Source organism: Pan paniscus, chromosome 2, assembly GCF_029289425.2.
Source record: "Pan paniscus chromosome 2, NHGRI_mPanPan1-v2.0_pri, whole genome shotgun sequence".
NCBI lineage: Eukaryota > Metazoa > Chordata > Mammalia > Primates > Hominidae > Pan > Pan paniscus.
The window spans coordinates 37,712,790-37,738,294 of NC_085926.1; the positions used below are offsets into that span (position 1 = coordinate 37,712,790).

Here is a 25,505-nt window from a genome sequence, read left to right on the forward strand (position 1 = left end):
TTTGAAAACAGATACAAAAGTTCTAAATAAATTGCAAATTGATTCCTATTAGAAGAATAATATATTCTGGGTAAAACAGGATGTAATCCAGGAATGCTAAGTTGGTTCTCCATGAGGAAACTGATTAATATAACTCGTTATATATTATTATTAATAATAAAAGGATTAAATGAAAAATAACCAAATGATAATCTTGATAAGGGTTTCTAAAAAGTTAAGAATTAAATTCAACATTTATTTCTGATATTTTATTACATTTCCAGTAAGGAAAGCATAGAAGACTTCCTCAACTTGACAAAGACCCTTTGCCAGAAACCTATAGGAAACTTCAAGCTAAGTGAGGAACAGGCATGAGTCCCTGCTAGTGTCTCTTCAGTTTAGTTGTGTTGGAGGCCTTAACAATAAAAAGAAATGATAGCCTTTATTCTTAAAAAAAAAAAGTATCCTATTGTAAAAATTGTTATTGTCTCCCTAAAAAAATCCAAGAGAATCAACTGATTGGCCCTGAGGACTTGTGAATACAGAAGGTAAGAGCTGAAGCTGACTGTAAACTGCCTGATCTTCAAATGCTTTCCCCAGAGACACACACAGACCCACCAACTGAGGGTGAAAACCTTCCTAGATCAAGATGTTTACATACAGCCTCTGACCAGTCACTGGCTGATCACTAAGCTGTGCTGATCCAGGACAGCCCCTACAAAACCAGGCTTAAAAATAAAAACAAGTGATAAATATATATATACATACACACACACACACACACACACACACACACACACACACATACACACATATACCCACATACATATATATGCATACATGCAATATATATTTTGCCAGCAGAAACATCAGAGGCTACACACTCCAGGAAAAACAGACTCCAGAGAGTGTGTCTAGGCAAGTCGCTAAACAAACAAAACAAAAAAAAGTAACAACTACCCCTCAATGGGAGGGGTAAGAATCCAGAATTGCTACAATATATTATCTAAAATGTCCAATTTAAATACACACAGACACTGTATATATCATATATATTTCTCATGTGCTATACAGGAAGAAAAAAACAGTTAATAAAAACTGAGGAACCCAGATGTTGGATTTAACAAAGACTTCAAAGCAGCTATTACAAATGTTTAAAGAACTAAAATCAGTTTAAATAAAGTATGACAGCAATGATTCATCAAATAAAGAATATCAGTAATAATATCGATGAATAAATTAAAGTAAGTGGAAATTAAATAAATGAATAATAAAATAGATGGAAATTATAAGAACCAAGGGGAAATTCTGGAATTGAAAGTAAAACATGGGCCGAGCATGGTGGCTCATGCCTGTAATCCCAGCACTTTGGGAGGCTGAGTTGGGCATATCACCTGAGGTCAGGAGTTGGAGACCAGCCAGGCCAACATGGTGAAACCCTGTCTGTACTAAAAATACACAAAAATTAGCCAGGTGTCGTGGGCAGGTGCCTGTAATCCCAGCTACTCGGGAGGCTGAGGCAGGAGAATCGCTTGAACCCGGGAAGCAGAGATTGCAGTAAGCCGAGATGTGCCACTGCACTCCAGCCTGAATGACAGAGCAAGACTCCATCTCAAAAAAAAAAAAAACAAATAAATAAAAGAAAGTTAAACACCTGACTGGGCACGGTGGCTCATGCCTGTAATCCCAGCACTTTGGGAGGCTGAGGCGGGTGTGAGGTTAGGAGTTCAAGACCAGCCTGGCCAACATGGTGAAACCCCATCTCTACCAAAAATACAAAAAATTAGCCGGGAGTGGTGGCATATGCCTGTAATCCCAGCTACTCAGGAGGCCGAGGCAGGAGAATCGTCTGTAATCTCAGCTACTCAGGAGGCTGAGGCAGGAGAATTGCTTAAACCCAGGAGGCGGAGGTTGCGGTGAGCCGAGATCACACCACTGCACTTCAGCCTGGGCAAAAGAGTGAGACTCTGTCTCAATTTAATTAAAAAAAAAAAAGCAAAACACCTGAAATGAACAATTCATTAGAGGGGCTCAATAGCATATTTGAGCTGACACAGAATCAGTGAACTTGAAGCTGGATTACAGTACAGATTTTCCAATCTGAAGAACAGAAGGAAAAAAGAATAAAACACAAGCAAAATGGTTGAAGCCCCAGAGGCCTTTGGTGTGCTTTGTGGGACAGCACAAAGTTTATCAAGATATACACAATTGGAGTTGCAGAGAAAGACGATAGAGAAAAGAGGGCAGAAAAAAAATTTGATGAAATATCGTTCCAAAACAGTGGCAGTGTATAAACTCTTCAATAAATGATATGAAGACAATTGGCTATCCATTTGGGAAGAAATTAGAGAAAGCCTGTACCTCACAGAAAAAAACAAACAAACAAAAAACAGGTGAATTAAAGTTAGATGTTAAAAAAAATATTTGCAGAACTGAATATTTTCATAATCTTTAGATGGGAAGCTCTTCTTCCTAAGCAAGCCATAAAATCCTGAAACCATAAAGAAAAAATTAACAAATTTAAACCTATAAAAATGTTAAACTTTTATGTGATCAAAATACATCATAAGGGAAAAGATATTTGGGAGAACATATTTGCAACATGGGTAACAAATAGATAATATATAAATTACTTCTACAAAATAATGCAGAAAAGACCAAAAATTATAAAAATGGTTGAAGTTATATGAACAGGAAATTCACAAAAGAAGAAATTTTAGGGGCTGGGTGTGGTGGCTCATGCCTGTCATCCCAGCACTTTGGGAGGCTGAAGCAGGAGGATCACTTGAGGCCAGGAGTTCAAAAAGAAATTTTAATAGCAAATAAACATATAGAAAGATGCCTAGCCTCACTGGTCATCAGAGCAATGCAAACTTAAAATGAGGTTTTTCTCCTCATTAAACTGGCAAAAATCTAAAAAATTGTTAAGATCCATTGTTGGTTAAGATGAAGAGAAATGAGCACTTTCAAATACTGCTGGTATGAAAGGCAATTTGACAATAACTACCAAAATTTAAAATGTGAATATCAACAATTCCACTTTTAGGAACCTGTCTCAAAATTTTCACATAATATATCCAGGAGAAACTTCTAGTTTTCTGATAGTAGGTGTATATTATCATGGTTCTCAGCATAAATGTTGACTTCCATTTTGGTGAAGCAGAACATAACTTTAATAATGCTCCCTTAGGATTCTGAGAGAAAGTTGTTAGATTCAGACCAAAAAGTATGAATTCTTACTAACTTATTACAGATAGCTATAGTGCAGAGATACTGTATCAAGTACTTTACAAGAACAAATTAATCTAATCTTCATAATAATTTCTTAAGGAAATTGAGGCAAGGAAGAGTTAGAGGGAAGGCCAAGGTAAATTGGTAAGTGGCTAAGTTGACGTTCACTCTTAACTGTGAAATAGGAGTTCAGCAGGACTTGTTTCTCAAGACACAGGTCACAGAGACCCCACCGATAAAGCAGGATGTGGTAAAGAAGCCAGCTGAAGACAGCCAGAATCAAGATGGTGACACTAATGATAATTCACCAGCACCATGACAATTTACAGATGCCATGGCAACTCCTAGAAGTTACTCTGTATGCTCTAAAAACAGAAGGAACCCTGGGTTCTGAGAATTCGCAGCCCCTCTCCTGTAAAACTCATGAATAATCCACTCCTTTTTTAGCATTTAATCAAGAAATAACCATTAAAATAGGCAAGCAGCAGCCCTTGGGGCTGTGTTACCTATGGGGTAACCACCCTTTTATTTCTTTACTTTCTTAATAAACTTGCTTTCACTTTACTCTCTGGGCTTCCTCTTGAATTCTTTCCTTTAGGAAGCCAAAACCCACCGGCCCTCCCAGGCCAAACCCCAATTTGGGGGTTCATCCTGCCACAACTGTACAGTGTGGGGTCAAGGGGAACCCTTGGTCTTTTTCACTGAAAAATCAACTCAGAAAAGGCAGATTAATAGGAGAAAAGGCACACAGATTTATTTAACTTGTATACAGGGGAGGCTTCAGAATGAAGACCCAACCCCCTGGTAAGGTACAGAAGCTTATATACCATCTTGAGGTTATAGAAAGAATGCAGGCTCAGAGCATGACCACAACCAGGTTTTAATGGCAAGACATGTCATGGGGGAGAGAAAGAAGGAGGCTTGGCTAGCAAAGGTGGCGTTGTTATGTAGATGAAGCCTTCCAGGTCATAACTCCTAGAGAGAATAGATGGTGAATTTCTTTTCAGACTTGTAAAGGTGTCAGACTCAATCTGTCCTAGATCTGGGAAAGGCCTGGAAAGAGAAGGGCTGGCTGCATTCAAGGAGATTCTCTACAGGTGCAAAATTTCCCCACAAGAGACAGTTTTGCAAGGCCACTTCTGTCCGCTGGCCCAGCAGCAGCCATTTCAAACGATGTCAAAGAAATCTATTTTGGGATAAAACATTTTGATTTCCTTTAGCCACTTGCAGGGTCTTGCGCCATCCTTTTGTCTGGGTGCGTAGCTGTCCAGCAGCTCTAGCACTACCTGGAAGTTGAGGCATGGTCATGCAGAACTAAGGCCCCACCCAGGCCTGCTGAGTCAGAGCCTTCACTTCAGCAAGATCCCCAGGGATTCCTTTGTCTGTTCATATTTAAGAAGCCCTGGTCTAAAGCATGAGACTTAAATCTCTGCTCTCCCATTTTCTTATCTGTAAAATGGTGATGACAGTCCTCACCACAAGAGGCTGTTGTGGGGATATTTTTATACACATGTTCATTCTTTCAACAAATACTTTGCACCCAGCATATGCTAAGCACCTAGTGCAGAGGGGAAAACAGACAAAAAGTAATTTCCAGCCATCATGTAGCTTACATTCTGGTGGGGAAAGAGTAATAAGTAAAGCATATAGTTTATTACATGATGGTAAATGCTCTGGAGAAAAATTTAAAAAGCAAGAGGATAGGGATTGGGAAAGGTTGTAATTTTAAACGGAGTGGTCAGGGACAGTTTCACGGAGACCTTTATTCAGAAGTTGCAGGGACCAAAGCTATCTTACGGGAGTTTGCAATGAGAATTTCTTTGCCCATGAAGTCCTTGCCAAGTCTATATCTTTTCTGAGAATTCTCTCCCCCTTGATTTCAGCCCTGTTTGATTTCTGACCTTTGAAATGCCAGCCCCCATGCTGCCGTTGTGTGGGGTTCCGACTGGACATCCAGAAGTCTCCGTGTGTGTTCTCATTAGCTTTCACTCTGGGGGAGTTTTCTGCCACAATGTGAATCACTTATTTTGCTGGCAGCAGCAGTTGACAGTGACACTGATTTTTAAAGCCTGCACATTTCACATCAGAAAAGTCCTGGATTTTATGACTTAGCTATGCTTAGAGGATAATTGCAACAAGAAGTCTCCCCTGCAGCCAGCTTATTGGAGCTGAGACTTGTATAAGAGCCAGACCTGGCACTTTAAACAGCCCAGCAAATAACCCAAAACAAAACTGAACAATGCACATTTTTATCTCTGCTGCTCTTCCCCATCATGAACACATGCTTCTTTTTTTCCTCGCCTTCACCCTCAATTTTTTTTGTGGAAATTCAAGGGTTGACTGTACCAAGCCAGCTCTCTGGGTGAGAGGTTCCTTCTAACAAGGATTAGAAACCCCTCTCATGTAGGAAGAGGTGGATTTGGGGGATTATATGATCCAACCCTCTACCTTTGGACAGAATACAATCGAGATGTCTCCCCAGTACAACAGAACCGCTTTTCCGGCAAGTTCTCTTTGTTAAGCCATTCTGGTATCCCTCAAATCCCTTGTTATGACTATCCACAATTCTCCATGCCCCATGACCCTTTCTTAGCTAAAATGAAAAACAATTGCCTAGTTCCCTCATGTAGAGAACTTGAGCTATTACCTTGACTTCCCCCTTCTCTTCCAAAAAAGATTACAATTCCTTTAATTTTCTTTCCCATCCTAGGGTGTCCTCTTTGCTCTCTCCATATTCTCCAAATAAAAATTCAAAACTGGGCAGCAAATCCTGTGCCTGTTCATCCAACCCCTCCTCATCATGAATCATTATCACTCAGGAAGTAAGGACCTGGTTTACCATCTGAGAACTTTAGTCCTAATAATTTCTCTACACCAACTTCTAGTCCTAATAATTTATCCGTGTAATGCTCAGAAACACTCCGAGATTCTCAGTTAAAAAACAAAACAAAAAAAAAAAAATCAAGGAAATCTTAATGGCCAAAGCCATAGGTCCAAAACCTGGCGTTCCCTCCCACCCAACTTTCCAGGCCATTTTCTCCAATAGCCCCTCGTCCCTGACCTTGTCTTCCAGCCTCCCTGGACCATGAATGCTGCTGAAGGCTCTCACTTTGCACTTCCCTGGGCCCCCTGCCCTTGCTAGTGACTTCTCCTCCCCTCTGGCTGTGGAAAGCTCACTCATTCTTCAAGACCCAGTTCATATGTCCTCTCTGTCAAGGCTTCCCAGATGCCTTCACAGATGGCCCTGCCTCAGGGCCTTTGCACCTGCCTTTGCTGAGAACACTGTTCCCTCCCATCTTTGCATAGCTGGCTCCTTCTTATTATGCAGATCTGAGCCCAGAGTTCACTTTCTCAATGAGTCTTCCCTGAACACTTTACCTAAAGTTGCAAACCCCCATTACTCTATCTCATTTGTATGTTGTTTTCTTCATAGCACTTGTCACTATGTGAAATTACTCTCTTATCATCAGTCTTCTTCCACGAGATTAAAAACACCATGAGAGTAAAGGGCAAGGTCCTTATTTTCTGTGTATTTGCAGCATTTGGTGCCGAGACCATAGTGAGTGCTCAGATAAATGAAAGAAATGGCTGCTTCCACTCTGTTAGTGACATCCTCAGACACACAGTCACCCCTTGTATCTCCTGGGGATTGGCTCCAGGACATCCCCCCATCTCTACTTGAGATCGCCCAGTAGGAATATTTTGACAAATTCCTTTAACCGATGGCAGAGGATGCCTTAATTTCAATGTGAGAATAAGAAGGTGAAATTTTGAAATAAGAGATTGAATTACTTATCAGAAACGAAAGCTTCTTAGAGCAAATTTAAACTCTACAAACTTTGGTCAGGGATTTGAACACATATTTCCTTCCCCCTCAGTTTCTCTCACACAGACACTGCTGATCTCAGTAATGGCCCTAAACTTTCTTTTCTTTTTCTTTTGCATTTTCTTCTTTCTGCACTTGTATGAATGCAAGCTGAATAGTCAAGTTCCTGAAATGGGTCAGGATTAGGTTTGCCTTAAATCTTTTTCTCAACAGAAGCCAAACACTTAAAAGAAGGGAGATGGCTGATTGAATTCTGGAACAAAAGTTACATTCCTAGGCTCTTGGTTAATTTGAGCTTGGCTAGAGGGAGAAAGCGTGTGTGTTTCTGTGCACAAGTTACACTCAACACACACCCTCTGGAAGGTGGGGGTAAGCTTCAGTCCCGGCTGTCCGTACAGAGTGTGGTTCAGAGGCTGCCCTTTAACCTGTGTGGCCAGAGAGAATAAATCAAGCCAGCAGTGCTGTCTCCCTGCTGACTGAAGGCGCCCGGCCTTATCAAGGAGCCCAAATGTCTTGTGCTCACAGCTGCTGTGACATCTGGAAGCATTAACGCTTTGTTGCCGGCATGTAGGCCAGTTGAATGCCGATGCGTAGGTGCCTGGTGTTTTCTGGTCTGCTACATGAATAGGCGTCAAAAGTTGGTGGTGAGGAGTTTGCTTACGTTCATTCCTTAAAAGCAACATGACACAGAGCCTTGCCATGGCAGGGGTGATGGGTTGTTACCAAAGTCGATAACAGGAAATCTCACTGAGGATAAACAAGGCTCATCGGCCATTGCCGAGAAACACATGGTTCTCATTTAACCTGCCAAGGACTAATTGTGTATGCTTCGGAAGCGCAAAAACAGGAAAACGCTTTTCTGACATACACCCCAAGTTTCTTCAGACCAAAAAGAACTGCCTCAATGTTGTTAGACGCTGAGAAGTAATGATCTCCCCAGCTGTCAGGGAGCCAACCTCACTTACTTCTCTTTAATCTAAACTTATGACCTAAAGCATATTTCAGGCCTCCCATGAAGTCCTTGAAACTTGAGACTTAATGAATGACACTGAGGTTTCACTTTTCACTGCTCTGGTGTATGTACTCTCAGAAAAGTAGTGGAAGAGGTTAGACAGATGGTGATGTAGGAATCATGGCATCCAGAAAATGAGTGTGATTTACCCTTTGATAAAAGGGAACTAATAAAGCAATATATGCAGGAAATGCAGAGACAACCCAGTGAATAGGTGTGCTGCTTTAGCCTTTAAGGGAAGATGGGTCTGAGCTTCATTCTTTACCTTAAGATGGGTCCAAGAGCTAGAACCAGAATTTAAACAAGCAGATACAATTCCAAGGACCATGTTTTGTCTCATATGGGGGCTATTCACTCATTTATTACCCAAATCAACAGACCATTCTGCTTCCAAAATATTTCATTATCTATGGAAGGAAAACATTTTTGGTATGCATGTCAAGTGCTCAGATAACATATTTATGTATCGCTTTTTCACTAAAGAGAATCTGACTGCATCTGGAAATTCTTTTGTGTCACTGCCTCTCTCAGACTACTTCCCATCTGTATCGCTTTAACTCCAATAAAAGGCCATCCCCATGCCTGGGAAATGGGCTTTGTCTGGGGAACTTGTCTTTCTCTGATTACATGTAAATTAATTAAAGCCCATCCCGTTTTACAGGGCAGCCTGGTGGTGGTGGCCTGCACTCTTGACTTTCCAGCATGTTGGCCTGTCACACGCAAAGGAAGAGGGAGGAGGGGAGGATGCAGGGGCATTGTTTTAGCCAAACCCTAAAGCTGATGGAAATGAAATCCACTGACTTTTATCATGAGAAGTGAAATTGTTCATGAAATAATGGCAGCCTCATACAGAAGTCAAAACTGTGCAATGGATTATACTCAACCTTTCCTCTGAAACGTTGGTCTGGAGGCTTTGCCCCTTTATTTTCAGTTTCAGATTTGATCTCAGTAACACCCTGACCTTTTCAGACTCCATACCACTTTTCACAGGGATGACTGCCTTAAGGGATGGGGAAAGGGTTAGAGAAAGCAAGTATTTTATTTAGAAGACAGTTTTCCGTTAGAAAGGGAGAAGACATCTAGAGTTAAAGTTACGATCTTTTCCTTTCTGTGCTTAAGTGATACTAGGTCATTCTTTAACTTCTTGCTCCTCCTGCTCTATCCCCAGCTCTGCAGGTTTGGAGTGGGCTGTCATGTGATTTTGTTTACCCGTTTTGGTTCAAAGACAGAACTCTTTATTTGAACACTGAAGCTAGCAGGGACTGTCCAAAGCCAGAGCCCCTCATATTAGCCTAGCTTATGTTGTTGTGATCATCAGACTGTTTCTGTTTTTTGGATTTTTGTCCTTAAATAAACACCTTGGAACCACTAGCTACACAGAGGGGTAAATATCAGAAAATCCAAATTTGGTGCACTAATGAACACGGGGTCTCTTTTCACAAAGCAAAAGACCCATCATTCTTCAGCAGGATCTCCCAAAGAATGCCATTGAAAACTCCTCATTACCTTCAAATGGGGTGATGCACACACGAGTAGCATGAAGTTAGGCATGTTCATATTAAGGAGCAATCTAAGATCATTATCGCTGTTTCTCTGGCCTTATATTAAATAGTGTCATTGCATTTGAAAAATTAGAGTAAATGAACAGAGCCTGTGAGCATCCACCCTTTGTAGGTTATCCTGAGTCTGCATTATTACAGGGTCTTGAAATGAATGGTGATACGTGAAAGTATTTGTCCTAGGATTCATTAATATTATTATATTTTAGTCTTTGGTCAATATGAAGAAATACTCAATAGTAAATCATAGCAACATGATTTAACATGAGATATAATTTGAAGGGCACTTTAAGGCTGGTAAGCAACCATGAATCATGGTTTGCATTTTTCTAGATGGATAATATGAAGCTATCTTATTTATCTTTCTAGAACTAGACACCTTAGGTCAGGCTAATCAACCAGCTGGTATCATTTCTCAGTTATTGTATGAGTACTATCTTTATTTCAAACCCTGAAGTCCTAAAATTAATGTCACCACAGCCATCGTAGTATGTGTTCAGCCGCCTGTGCCGGAATAGGGGCTTACTGTCTTTTGATGCCTTGGTTCTCAGAGTAGGCAATGGGTAATTGAATTAGCAAAGTAGACATTCAAAACATTCTCTGAGTTTTCAAACTCAAGGAGTGTGTGACTTCAGAGAAGCAGGCGATAAGTCAGGGGGTGGGTCATGTTTACCCGGTTGCCGTCAGCTGTGATTGGTGTAATATGATATGGAAAAGTGGCCCAGGGATGTAACTGAGAACATAAAGTCAATGAATAACACAGAAACGTGAGTTAACAGGAAACACATGTTATTCTAAAATGAACCTAGGTCCCTTTTAACCCAAGCCAATTCAACAAACATAGCTTTTAGATCATACCTTTTAGGTTTTTTTTTTTTTTACCCAAAAACCACACTGGGGATGACTCCAGCCGTGGCTCATGGGGAGCACTACTGTCATTCAGTTTGTTCCTCTGCTAATTTAATCTTCCATTTTCCTTTGATTGGTGATGCATGCATTCAAGGGGCATCAAGCCGTGGACACTTTGGTGACCCTCCCTATCCTTGGAACCCCAGCCAGCTGATGGGGTTCGTACTGGTAGAATGGCAAACTGGTAGAGGCATCTATGCTTCTGCCTGTTAAAAATATACTAATAGGCCAGGCGTGGTGGCTCACACCTGTAATCCCAGCATTTTGGGAGGCCGAGGTGGACGGATCATCTGAGGTCAGGAGTTTGAGACCAGCCTGACCAACATGGTGAAACCCCATCTCTACTAAAAATACAAAATTAGCCAGGCATGGTGGCACACACCCGTCATCCCAGCTACTCGGGAGGCTGAGGCAGGAGAATCGCTTGAACCCGGAAGGCAGAGGTTGTGGTGAGCTGAGATTGCACCATTGCACTCCAGCCTGTGCAACAAGAGCAAAACTCTGTCTCAAAAAAAAAAAAAAAAAAAAAGCTAAAAATATCACATACCAAAGCTGCAAATTATTTCTTTAATTTTGAGCGACGTTAATCCACATGATCTAAATCATACATTCTCACACATTCTCCTGCTTCAAAGCTTTCCCTGGTTCCTATTACCTTCTAGGTAACTACCTCCACCCACGCCATGTGTAAGACTTGTCACATGCCCTCCTCTGTGTCCAGGCCCATCTCCCCTGCCTCAGTTCTGGCCACTGCTACCCAGCATTCATCCAGTGCTTGACCTGTGTTGAACTCCTTGGCTCTCTAGACTCAAGTCTGAAGTTTGCCCCTCTATGCTTTTGCACATGCTGTTCTCTTCCTGGAATTCCTTTCTCCCTCCTCCCTTTACTCCTGAGAAGTTTTCTTTATCCTTTGCGATCTACCTGCAATGCCACTTCCTCTGGGTCAGATATGAGAGGGGCTGACTTCCTGGTGGAGGGAGAAATTTGTAGACAAGATTTATAATCTCATTAGGAGCTGTGCTCTGAGGGACTGCGAATGGATAAACAGTGAGGTGGTGGTCAGGTGGTGTTTGGGCTTCAGTATGTGGAATAGCTACTATGCAGCCTGGTGCAAGGAAGATGGAGTGGGACAGAGCATCCTGGTGGGGATTTTCGAGATGTGCTTCTCAGACATGACAGGTTACTTAAACTCTCTGGGCCTCAGTTTTCTCATCTGTAAAAAGGGGTGGAATTTAAGGAGAGCAGAAATTAAAGCTTATCTGTCACATCCCTGATAAATGTCTCTGTGTTGCTGTTCTAGCTGGTTGAACCTCAAAAATGTCCCAGTTTAGACAGTAAATTATATGGTCACCCTTCTGAGAGTAGTACCCTCCACACATGGTGCCGTAAGGATTCAGCATATGCCGTTCTCTAACATACTAATAGCACCTAATATTGTATTATTTCCACTGATATCTGAACTCAGTATAGAGATGGGACCATAAGCGATTTCCCAGGATGATGTGCTTGGAGCATGACACTTAGAAAAAAGATCAGAGGACTTTTCTGCCTCTTCAGTGTTCAAACCCAGGCACAGGGACTGTGTTTGGCTGCTCTGTTTGGGGCCCTGTGGGAGGAAACCTGTGTCCTCTCTCTTGCTCTGAGTCAACAGACAACTCTTAGAAGTGCCTGATTGAGCCTACAGCATGGAAATGCCATTTCCTCCAAGCCGTTTATCAGACCACCTCAGCCTGGAAAGTAACAGCTCTTGACTTCCCTTCTCCACCTGGGATCAGATGACGACAACATTTGAAACAAAGGGTCTGCTCTCTTTCTCAGTATCACACCTATGGAATCAGCCCTGATTCACACTTCAAACCCACTACTTCATGAAGCAAGATCTTGCCAGATCCCCTAGAGTGAACAGGGGATTCTTTATCCTCTCACAGGCCTGGCACCATGGTGGCTTCTGACCATGACAGCTCCTTTCACTGAGGCTGACCCAGACTCTGCCACCAAGTGATGGCCACTCCTTGGGCTCCCACAGCCAGGGTTCCTGACAGCTTCCCCAGTCACCACCATCTCATGGTTTCAGTTTGCACAATGTCCTTTTTGGGGTAAGGGGGAGGACAGATGCCAACAGAAAACCCTCAGTAACTGCCTTGGTAGAATACAGCCTAGTCACTGTGTCCTGCATCCTCCTGTCCTTGTTTGGGTGCCTGGTGAAGTCCTTTTGTTCAAATTCTAATAGCCATGGACCTCTGCCAGCTCCCAGAGGCCCTGAGAGATAAGCAGCCATGTCATGAGAAGCATTTGGACTCCGGTAGCCTGGGAAATAAATGAGGACTGACTAGGCAGAGAAGAGCAAGGGGGTGATGGCCACAGAGTCCTTAGCCAGCCAAGGAAATGACATTGTTGGTCATTGGCCGGGGATGCTTGGGTTGTCTGCAACACATGAAAAAAGCATCACGTCCCCTTGACTTTGAGCAAAGAGGGCGGTTAAAACGAAGTTGTGGGAGGATGGATAGTCAGTAATTGTTTATCTGTGTGATGAGATAAGGTAGTCCCCTGCTGTAATGAAAATGCACAGACAGTTCATGAAGTGAGGAATTAGCAACTGAGGACAACCTGAGTGACTACATGGGCCAACATCCTCATGTGTAGATGAGGAAACTGAGGCCCTGGAGACCCAAACTGGCACGGCTGTTAGCAGGCAGAGCTAGGGCTGAAGCCAGGACTATTGAGTATTCATCAAGAGCGTCTGTACCACAGAACTCCTTCACTGGGGCCCGGACATGACCTTGGACAAGTCGCTGAACTCGGGGACCTCTGTTTCCTTATCTGTCAGCTGAGGCCACAAGGACTGCATGATCTCGCAGCTGCCTTCCAGAAACAACATTCCAGAATGCTCTGTTCCCCCCTTCCAGCCCAAGAGACTGTACAGAATAGGCCTCTTCTCAGTCAGCAGGCACTTTTGTCTCCCATGGTATAGGCAGGAGTCTTTTTTTGCTACAGTGGTGGAAATGGGTCAGGCTGGAGAATGCTGAGGTTTCCAGGCTAGTGGTTTCTTCCTCTGACCACAGTAAGAGGAAAGGAAGCTTTCCCTCCACCTCTACTCCTCTGTGACTCCTGCCCCAGCCCCATCCTCAGCTTCCACCTAAGAGGTAGTGCAGGAAAGTGGTGATAAGCAGATGTCTGCAGCTGTGTGATGTGTGTCCCAGCCCAGTTCTGTGGCCTGCTACCTGGGGAGCCTCTGGTTGTCATTGGGCCTCCTGTTGCCTCTCAGCTTGCCTCCATCTGTAAAATGGGGACAGTAGGCCAGGGGCTGTGGCTCACACCTGTAATCTCAACACTTTGGGAGGCTGAGGCGGGTGGATCTCCTGAGGTCAGGAGTTCAAGACCAGCCTGACCATCTCTATTAAAAATACAAAAAAACTTAGCCAGGCATGGTGGCGTGTGCCTGTAATTCCAGCTACTGGGGAGGCTGAGGCAGGAGAATTACTTGAACCCAGGAGGCAGAGGTTTCAGTGAGCCAAGATCGCACCACTGCACTACAGCCTGGGTAACAGAGCAAGACTCCATCTCAAAAAAAAAAAAACAAAAATGTGGGGACAGTAATAGCACTTGCCTCAGGGAACTGCTGTAAGGACTGAATGTTAATGTGTGGAAAGCACCGAGAGCCTGGCGTGCAGTAAGGGCCATGCAAGTGTTAGGTGCCATTGTCATGGCTGTCACATTGGTACCTGTTCAACACACTTAGAGGACCGCCTGCCTCCACCTTGATGACCCTGGGTAGGTACTGAGTTCCGAGTTTAGCTGAGGACTGAAGGTGTGACTGCAATAGGATTAGCTGGTCTGAATCAGACTTATATAGCACCAGGCAACCTTCAATCTCCTTTTGAAAGGGGACCACCCTGAACCTTTCAGAAAAACGTTGCTTTCCCCGATTGAAGTGATTCCCATGTAACCACAGTCGGGAGCACAACTGGCCAAGATTTTCATTCACCGCAGACTCAGTCCTCATTTCCCTTTTCCAGATCCCACCAGGGGCAGATGAGGTGTCACATTGCATCACATCACGCCATCGCCATTACCCTGTTCACGGGCCACCCCAGAAACTCCCAGCGGGAGACAGAAACTAACTTCTGAGCTGTGACTCTGTCCCTTGGGGTTGACACTGAGGCTTAGGCTGTTTCTCACTGGCTTGCCCTGCCTTTCCCAGCTCCCTGCCCCTCTCCGCTGGCGTCTTGTGGCCAGATGACAGTGCTAGCTCTTCACACCTGAGGCACATTAGCAACACTGGCTGGGCTGGAGCTCTGCTCCCAAGCTTCCTCTCCCTGCCTAGAAACCTGAAGCACCGATGTGCAGAGCAAGGAGGAACTCTGCTCCCACGCCTGATTTTAATGAGGGATGGATGCATCCTGCAGGGCTCAGAGGTTCTGTTTCTCTAAACCCAGACCAAATGTGTTTGGGTGGCCAGGCCTCGTAATCTCAGCAGAGGAATGTGCATGCCACAGGGCTGCAGAAAACAGTTTCCAGCGGTCTGTCAGCAGATGTCCACTCCAGAAGACAGACAGGGAATGTGGAGACCTACAGGCTTTGGAGTGAAAAAGTGATGGATATTAAGAGCACAACTACACACATTCGGATTCTCAAACGCCCAATAAACATAAATATTTTCCATCCACAATGTACTATATATGCCTAAATATAGGGCAAGCCCCAAACAGCACATCCTCCATTTCCCTAATTAGATAAATTTAACTCTCTTTTTTTTTTTGCCAACTTAATAGGAATCAGAACTATGATTGCCTTTGAGGTGGGGGGAGTGGGCAGTGGGAATTGACTGGCAAGGGACTGGTGGGAACTTTCTGGAGTGAGAGACAAGTTCTGTACTTTCATGGGGGTGGTAGTTACTGGGTGACATAATTCATCAAACTGCACCCTTTAGATCTGTGGATTTTAATGCCTGTAAATTTACCTCAATAAAAAGTTTGGAGAAATGAAGAAATAATCAACTATCTGTGTATAATGTTTAACTTAATCATGTGGTTGAATGCTTAAAATTTTATAAGAATGATATATTAATCTATAATATTCTTCATTCTTATGTTTCACACAATAATTTTATCCAAGTGTGCATCTTCTGAGATTGATGGGTATCATTTCTAAGCCACATTTTTAGTCAGCAGTTTACCAGAATATATCATCTACAATTTGCCTAATTTATTTGAAATGCAGAACTTCTTGAATCCATGTTGGTGCTGAAATTTGATTGGCACACACCAACGCCCACTTGCGTAGCACTGCAGCAGTTGTTTTCCTCATTTGTCTTGCAAGTGAATATTCATGCTGCTCCCCACATCAACAGCTTACGTATTGCTTTCTAAAATGGGCTTTCAAATATTTATCGCAACTTTCAACAATTGAACCCAAGGAATAATTACCAAATCTTCATTAAAGCTCATTGCCTCCTTCCCATTGTTTCCCTCTCGTGACCTCTAAAATCGTCCAAACCTGATGTTGATTGAGATCATTTCAGGCTAGTGTGTTTTCCCCAAATGTTGTCGTTCAAATAAAGTAATCGAGGCTGGGTGCAGTGGCTCATGCCTATAATCCCAGTGCTTTGGAAGGCCAAGACAGGCAGATTGCTTGAGCTCAGGAGTTCGAGACCAGCCTGGGTAATGTGGCAAAACTCTATCTCTACCAAGAAAAAAAAAAAGAAACCAGCAAAAAACAAAACAAAACAAAAACTAGCCATGTGTGGTGGCATGTGCCTATAGTCCCAGCTACTCAGGAGGCTGAGGAAGGAGGATCACCTGAGCCCAGGAGGTTGAAGCTGCAGTGAGCTGGACTACTGAACTTCAGCCTGGGAGACAGAGACCCTGTCTCCAAAAAAAAACAAAAACAAAAAACAAAATTTCCAAATTATTAGACACTTTTAATGGACAGTAAGTCCCAAACTGTGAGAAACTTTTATAGGCAACATCCTCTTTTCTAATAGTTTAACTTGAGGATATAAACCTTCACCTTATTTATTTTCAGACATATATAGTAAATCCTGGAATGTATTCAGATCAAAGATAAAATAGAGATCAATTTAGCAAATTTTGGTGGTCTTGTTTTATAATTCACTATTAATAGATTAGCATTGTTAGCTTTAGTTTGTGTAGCAAAAACTGACAAATAGAATCTAATTAAACTGAAGAGCTTCTACACAGCAAAAGAGACTATCAACAGAGTAAACAGACAACCTACAGAATGGAAGAAAATATTTGCAAACTATGCATCTGACGAAGGTCTGATATCTGTCATCTCTAAGGGACTTAAATTTGCAAGAATAAAACAACTCCATTAAAAGGAGGGCAAAGGACATGAACAGACACTTTTCTAAAGAAGACATACCTGCAGACAACAAGCATGTGAAAAACTCAGTATCACTGGTCATTACAGAAATGCAAATCAAAACCACGGTGAGATACCATCTCATACCAGTCAGAATGGCTATTATTAAAAAGTCAAAAATTGGCCTGGTGCGGTGGCTCATGCCTGTAATCCCAGCACTTTGGGAGGCCGAGGCGGGCGGATCATGAGGTCAGGAGATGGAGACCATCCTGGCTAACACGGTGAAACCCCATATCTACTAAAAATACAAAAAAAATTTAGCCGGACATGGTGGCAGGTGCCTGTTGTCCCAGCTACTCGGGAGGCTGAGGCAGGAGAATGGCTTGAACCCAGGAGGCGGAGCTTGCAGTGAGCCAAGATCACGCCACTGCACTCCAGCCTGGGCAACAGTGAGAGACTCCATCTCAAAAAAAAAAAAAAGAGCAAAAGTCAAAAATCAACAGATGATGGAGAGGTTTTGGAGAAAAGAGAATGCTTATACACTGTTGGTGGGAGTATAAATGTGCTCAACCATTGTGGAAAGCAGTGTGGCTATTCCTCAAAGAGCTAAAAGCAGAACTGCCAATTAACCCAGCATCCCATTACTGGGTATATATATACCCAAATGAATATAAATCATTCTACCATAAAGACACATGCACATGAATGTTCATTGCAGCACTGTTCACAATAGCAAAGACATGGAATCAACCTAAATACCCATCAAAGACAGATTGGATAAAGAAAATGTTGTACAGATATACCATGGAATACTATGCAGCCATAAAAAAGAATGAGATCATGCCCTTTGCAGGAACATGGATGGAGCTGGAGGCCATTATCCTTAGCAAACTAACACAGGAACAGAAAACCAAATATCGCATGATCTCAATGATAAGTGGGAGCTAAATTATGAGAACTCATGAACGCAAAGAAGGGAACAACAGACACTGGAGTCTACTTGAGAATGGAGGTTGGAAGGAGGGAGAGGAGTAGAAAAAATAACTATTGGGTACTAGGCTTAGTACCTGGGTGATGAAATAATCTGTACCAAAAACCTCCATGACACAAGTTTACCTATATAACACACCTGCACAGGTACTCCCAAACATAAAATAAAAGTTAAAAAAAAAAAACAGCAAAAAAAGTTTTTGTTCCCTACCATGAATAAAAAGTTGAAACATTCTTGAACAACTATATTTTACTCAAGGGCATTATAGACAGGGCAATTTAACAGATGCCTGTGGTTAGCCATGGGATTGTAAGCACAATTCTAAATTATGAATTACTAATTATTAATTTTCTGGTTTAACCTCACATCCTGTCCAGCCTTCAGCTACAACCAGTGTGATATGGTGATAAAGAAAGAAGACTTCGTTTTTTCCAACAGTTCCTCAATTTAAACATCAAAAAGAGTGCTGTTCTTAAGGAAATCATCAAGAAAGACTAAGCACCATTGTTTTGTTTCTGATGTTGCTGTCACTCAGCACCGTTGCCATTGCTGTCAGAAGCAAAATCAAATCACTCACCAAGAGCTCGGCAAGCATGCAGGTCCCCGTCTGGCTCAGGGCAGAGACTGGTCAGTTATTTTTTTGGTAGCAAAACTCTGGCTTTAGAGTTGGACCGTGAGCAGTCCTGCTTGCTGCTCATTCCCTTTCTCTAGAAGGACCCCTAAGGAGTTTTACAGCACCCTGGGGGCTTTCTAGAATGGTTGAAAACCTCTGGCAGCAGATCATCCATCAGGCTTGGTCCCAAGTTCCAGACCTGGGTTCTTGACTCCATGACTGTTGGCCAGTGACCTAAGTTCAGTCTCATTTTCCTCATTCAGACAAGAATTGCTTGTAAGGATGTTCTTAAGTGTGCTTTCAAAACCGTGGAGTATAAGGCTTATTTTACTCCTTAAGTCTTCCTATTTCCTAGTCACATCTCATTTGCATGTTATATGCCATCTCATCAATTATTGGGGGACCTAAGATCCACATTTTCTATTATTTGGCCCCGTTGATGCTACAACTTCTGCCTTTCAGCTTTTCAGCCATTGTTCTCCACTTCAAAATGGACAAGGAGGAAAGGTGAATTGGGGTTCTACCACTCCTGCCTCTACAATAAGAAGCTCCAGCATCATGTTTCATTCTTGAGAATGACTCCTCTGACAGGCCTCTTTTCATTTGCAGGTGGGCCAAGAGAAGGGAAACTGCTCTTTCCAGAAAAACCCAACTCCCTGCATCATCCCTCAAGAACAAGAAAATATCTTCCACACAATATTTGCTTTTTTCACAAAGTCTGGAAGAAAAGTCTTGGTAAGGCTTTGTTTAGTGGTTGGGGTAACACGGGTGGTCCTCACTCAGAAGACACCAGTTTTCTATTTGATATTTATTATTTCCTAAATCTGGTTTTAATCAATTGACTTACAAAGGCACAGACTGTGGTCAACTCCTAATTTTCAGTCTGAGGTTTCAATCAAAATGTTAAATTTACATTCCAAATCCTATTACCTGGAAAAGGGATAAATCTTTGCAACCCACCAAGCACAAAGTAAAATGTTTCTTCCACTAGAATGAGTCTAAACAAGAGTGATTATTCTTGTGCAAACATTTTGGGAAACTGTTTGATAATATCTACTAAAACAAAACATGTGTATCCTCTGACACAGCCATTCTACTCTTGAGTATATCCCCAAGAAAAATGAGTACTTGTGCTTCCCAGAAAAGACATGAAAAAGAATGCTCACAGAAATGTTAAAATAGCTGAAAGCTGAGAACAATGCAGATATCCATCAATAGGAGAATAAGTAAGCAATTGTGGTATATCCATACACTGGAATATTACACAGTAATGAAAAATAACAAACTACTGCTAATGAATGAATCTCACAGACAGAATATATTGAGTGGAAGAAGCTAGAAACAAAAGCCACATATTGTAATATTTCACTTATACAAAGTTCAGAAATAGCAAAAACTAATCATGATGATAGAGGTCAAGAAGGTGGTTACTTTCAGAGGAATATGGATGGGATGGGGCATGAGGGAGCCTGCTTAGATGCTGGAAATGTCCTACATCCTAATCAGGGTGGTGGTCCTCCAGTTATAAACACATGTAAAAAATTTTAAAGACAGGCCGGGCACGGTGGCTTATGCCTGTAATACCAGCACTTAGGGAGGCTGAGGGGGTGGATCACCTGAGGTCAGGAGTTTGAGACCAGCCTGGCCAACATGGTGAAACCCTGTATCTACTAAAAATACAAAAATTAGCTGGATGTGGTAGTGGGCGCCTGTAATCCCAGCTACTCAGGAGGCTGAGGCAGGAGAATTGGTTGAATCAGGGAGGCAGAGGTTGCAGTGAGCCAAGATCGTGCCAGTGTACTCCAGCCTGGGCGACAGAGCAAGACTCTGTCTCAAAAAAAAAAAAAAAAATTATAAAGACATACACTTCAGATTTGTTCTATTTACTATATTTGTTACACCTCCATTTTTAAAAAGTGCAGGTATTGAAGATGGAATGACAATGCTTTTCCAAAGCCTCCTTTTTTTTAATCTTTGGTTACATTTCTCTAAGCTCCTTATTTCAGCCCTGGCACATCTCACCTTTATCATTTCCTTTCTCATTCTTTTCTCCTGTTGGAGAAGGATGACTGTTTGCCACTTGAAAGGTTGGGTTTTTTTTTTTTTTTTTTACTTACATAGTGAGGGTGATATTGTTGAAAGCCCTTAGACTTGTTAGATGTAGTGATACCTAGTGATTTTATAGTTACGACTCTGTCTGGCTGAAAATTTTGCTGTATAGATGAAACATCATCAAGGTATGTATATGCATTTTGGAACCTATCATATAAAAAAGAAAACTTTTGTAACTTAAATTTGGGATTTATGTTTTTGGTTTTTTGTTTGTTTGTTTGTTTTGAGATGGAGTATTGCTCTGTCGCCCAGGGTGGAGTGCAGTGGCATGATCTCGGCTCACTGCAGCTTCTGCCTCTCGGGTTCATGCAGTTCCCCCGCCTCGGTCTCCCCAGTAGCTGGGACTACAGGCGGCCACCACTATGCCTGGCTAACTTCTGTATTTTTTGTAGAGACAGGGTTTCACCATGTTGGCCAAACTGGTCTTGAACTCCTGATCTCAGGTGGCCCCCCTACCTCAGCCTCCCAAAGTGCTGGGATTACAGGCGTGAGCCACTGCGCCCAGCTGAGATTTACGTCTCTATTGTAACTTTTGTGTTTTCTTGAGGAAGAGTCACATGACTTCTTAGCCCTCTTGTTTACCCTACCTAATAAATAGGCATGAAAGTATATTTGCCACTACACAGGTGGAAGTCACATAATGTAGGAAACATGTCTGTGTTCAAAACTCATAAGAATGCTTTCAGAATGCAAAATTTAAGTTTGTGGGTTTAAAAAAAAAAAACAATTATTTCTCTTTGTAAATTCATCCAATTCTTGGTAGGATAAACTAGTGAGCTGTTTTCTCCCAGTTGCTTGACTTAAAGGCATGCTCTGGTTCCCACCGGGTGGGAAATCCCTTGAATGCCCTCTGGTGGCGAGAAAGAACGATTGCATCTTCTTGTGGATTTCCTCTGCCTGGAATTGCCTTAGTCACCAAGTTCATGGAGCCCACTACTCTATAAATTGTTGTGGATTTGTCTTTGTTCTTAATTCCATTGGAAATTTTTCTGACTTTTCTTCTCAGGACTGTGAAAAACCAGGAATTTCTTGCCTAACAGCACATTGTAACTTTAGTGCTCTTGCTAAAGAAGAAAGTCGTACTATAGACATTTACATGCTGCTGAACACAGAAATACTGAAAAAGGTAAGCCCTAATGAACCGCACTTGTGGATGCATTTAGAAGCATTTGAATTGTTGACATCTGATTTTGGGTAAAAAAAAGGAAAAAGGAAAGCATTTGAATTGGTGTCCTCATGACAATCTGGCTGCCCCCCCTTTTGGCTGTCTACAAGAGACTGTTTTTATTTTTATATATTTAGGGGGTACAAGTGCAGACTTCTTATATGAATATATTGTATCGTGATGAAATCTGGGCTTTTAGTGTACCCATCACCTGAATAGTGAACATGGTACCCAATAGGTAACTTTTCAACCCTCACCCCCCTCCCACATTTTGGAGTCTCCAATGTCTGTTAATTCCACTCTTTATGCCTATGGGTACCCATTACTTAGCTCCCACTTATAAGTGAGAACATGCAGTAGTTGACTACTTATGAGTTATTTCACTTAGGGTAATGGACTTCATTTCCATCCATGTTGCTGCAAAAGACATAATTTAATTCTTTTTTATGGCTGAGTAATATTCCATGGTGTGTGTATATATATACACACATGGTGTGTGTGTATGTATATATACCACATTTTCTATAACCAGTCATCCATTCATGGACACTTAAGTTGATTCCCTATCTTTGCTATTGTGAATAGTGCTGCAATAAACTTACCAGTGCGGGTATATTTTTTATACAATACTTCTTTCCCTTTGGGTATATACCCATTAGTGTGATTGCTGGATGGAATGGCAGTTCTATTTTTAGTTCTTTGAGAAATCTTGATACTGCTTTTTTGATTGTACTAATTTATCGTCCCATCAACAGTGTATAAGTGTTCCCTTTTCTTTGCATCCTCACCAACATCTGTTGTTGTAGTTGTTGTTGCTGAACTGTTTAGTAATAGTCTGGCTGCCCCTTTTGAAACTTTTCCAGCAAGTGCCATTGGTAATTTTGCTGGTAGATAATGCCAGGGTAAAATACCAGACCCTTGCTACTCAAAAATGTGGTCCGAGGACCAGCAGCATCAGCATTACCTGAGAGTTTCTTAGAAATGCAGAATCCTGGGCTCCACCCCAGACTTAATAAATCAGCATCTTCATTTTTAACACATTCCCCAGGGATTTTGTTTGGCCATTTAAGTTTCTCATGCTTTAGCTTGCATCAGAATCACCTGGAGATCTTGTTCAAACACAGATTCCTTTGGGGTGGAGTCTGAGGCTCTCCAGTTGCCACAAGCACCCAGGTGATGCCAGTCCTGCAGGTCTAGGGACCTCGCTTTGGATGAAGGTTGGCTAACCTTTTCTGTAAAGGGCCAGTGGTAAATATTTCAGGCTTTGCAGGCCCTACAGTCTCTTGCAACTGTTCAACTCTGCCATTGTATTGTGAAAGCAGCCATAGACAACACTCAAATAAATGGGCATGGCTGTGATCCAGTAAAACTTTATAAAAACAGGCAGAGGGCCAGATTTGACCCATGAGTCCTAGTTTAAATGACGGTTTGTTTTGGTCCAACTTTTGAACCTCAGGTCACTTTGCTATTGAGTTTATCACAGGTGGTTCATTAAAAAAACACCTCAACCAGTGCATCGGTGGCTCTTGAAGAATCATACAAATTTCCTATGATTTATTTTAAGATGAGAGCTGCTGAGAGGCCACTTCCAACAAGATGCTGTAAAAATAATTACATGTGAAGATAAAACTAAATATGCATGTTAGCCTCAGAGATTCCAATTATTTTTCTTTAGAAAGACTAAATGTGTTAATCTGTACAAACCTATCCACGTGTGAATGAATAACCTTAGAAAAGTCATTCTGTGGTTATTTTTAAATAGGCACAGAGGTAACACACTGACCTGAGAGGATGCAGGCATCAGGGGATGTTTTTCCATTTTCAATCTGTAGCCGTTACAGCCCTCACACACCTGAAGAGAGCTGTGCATAGTTCTGGTTTCTCTGGTTTGCTCTGGAGGGAAACTGGTTTGGGGCAAGTTGGACTCACACTGCAGTGCTTTCTTCTCCCTTTGTACCTCTCCCTTTATAAAGGACAGTGTTGGAGGAGGACCAGGCCTGACTTAGAGCACCACTGGCCATCCTCTGATTCCATAAGGGAGGCTGGAAAACCCCACGTCTGGAGAAGTACCTTCCTGAAATGTGTCCCCAGGCCAGGCTGGAGGACTATGCCTCTGCATATGTACCTGTCCTGTTTGTATTCTTCAAAAATGGTGCTGCAGACAGTTTTATTGCCTGTGCCATACTTGCCACTGTCCATAGAGCCCTGGTGACAGCACTGGTGGCTGTAAGCCACTCTGATGTTTCCTTTATCCTCAACCCAGATGGCTGCTGCTTGCACTTCAGTTATTTGCACTTAATCATGCACAGCTCTGCAGCCTGGTTCTTCTGCTTTTCTATCCCGGCAGCCAGTGGTGACCCTTTGCCAAGGAACATGTCCCAGTGACTACTGTCCCCATGGGCCAGCCAGGCCAGTAGAGCCGCAGGCAAGAGAGCTGGAAGCTGTAGGGTGTCATATGAAGCCTTCAAGGCTCATTCTCCATGTGCCCTTTCAGCAGAAACCAGGAGCACTTCCAGGTGCAGAGAAAAGCTTAGAACAAAGTTGACCTGGAAGCCAGATGGGGCCCCAGCTGCTCCCAGAGCTTCAGTTGCCCTGAAGCCAGCTACAGCCTCCCTTGGGGAGTGGAGCCCACATGGCTCCAGGCCTCCCGAAGGATATGGAGCAGCGCCAGCCCTGTGGTTTGCCTGGGCCTACAGTCGTGTTTATTTTCCTTTTGACCTCAAGATCTGGCCCCAGACAAGGGAATTTGAGGTTTTACTGTTTTGACCTTAACAAGTTTTCATTTGAAATGTAGGATCTGATCTTTAAAATCACTGTAGGAGCCGGGCGCAGTGGCTCACGCCTGTAATCCCAGCACTTTGGGAGGCTGAGGTGGGCATATCACAAGGTCAGGAATTCAAGACCAGCCTGGCCAACATGGTGAAACCCCATTTCTACTAAAAAATACAAAAATTAGCCTGGCATGGTGGTGGGCACCTGTAGTCTCAGCTACTTGGGAGGCTGAGGCAGAAGAATCGCTTGAACCTGGGAGGTGGGGGTTGCAGTGAGCCAAGATCGTGCCATTGCACTCCAGCCTGGGCAACAGAGCGAGACTCTGTCTCAAAAAAAAAAAAAAAAAAATCACCGTAGGATTCGGATTTTTTTGGAAGTATTCTTCTTTCAGTCTGTAAGGCTTTTCTCACTGATTCTACAACCGTGGGGGCCCATCCTGTGCCAGACTCCTCGTCTGCTTGGCCTGTAATGTTGGCAATTATCATCATCATTATCGTTATTAATATCCGAGTGTATTTTTATTTATTTTAATGTTTTTATTTTAAAAAATATTTTTAGAGACAGGATCTTGCTCTGTCACCCAGATGGGAGTACAGTGGCGCAATCATAGCTCACTGCAGCCTCAAACTCCTGAGCTCAAGTGATCTTCCTGCCTCAGCTAGTCCTCAGCTAGGACTGCAGGCACATGCTACCATGACAGGTGAATTTTTTTTTAATCTTTTGTAGAGATAGGATGTTTCCCCAGGCTGGACTTGACCTCCTAGCCTCAAGTGATCCTCCCACTTCAGTCTCTCAAAGTGCTGGGATTACAGGCCTTAACCATCGTGCCTGGCCCAAGATTATTATTATTATTCAAGATTGAAAATACAGCATATCCTGATACATAAAACCCCAACTTTATAAAACTGTTAAATTGGTAAAAGATTATTTGTTGCTTAAAATTATTTCTTGCTTAAAGTGAGTTAACTGGAGTAACTCTTTTGAATGACAAGCTTCCCAAAAGCATTTAAAA

General features: G+C 42.5%; 1 protein-coding gene across 3 annotated transcripts in view; it reads left to right on the plus strand.

Annotated features, from left to right (window-relative positions):
• Nucleotides 1-25,505, plus strand: part of ITGA9 (integrin subunit alpha 9) — a 369,289-nt gene that overhangs the window by 308,196 nt on the left and 35,588 nt on the right. For all 3 annotated transcript variants that reach the window (XM_034956118.2, XM_034956120.2, XM_034956121.3), the window contains exons 24-25: nucleotides 19,054-19,179; nucleotides 21,563-21,682. In XM_034956118.2, coding sequence (XP_034812009.1) covers nucleotides 19,054-19,179; nucleotides 21,563-21,682 — 246 coding nt within the window. The remainder of the gene's footprint in view (nucleotides 1-19,053; nucleotides 19,180-21,562; nucleotides 21,683-25,505) is intronic.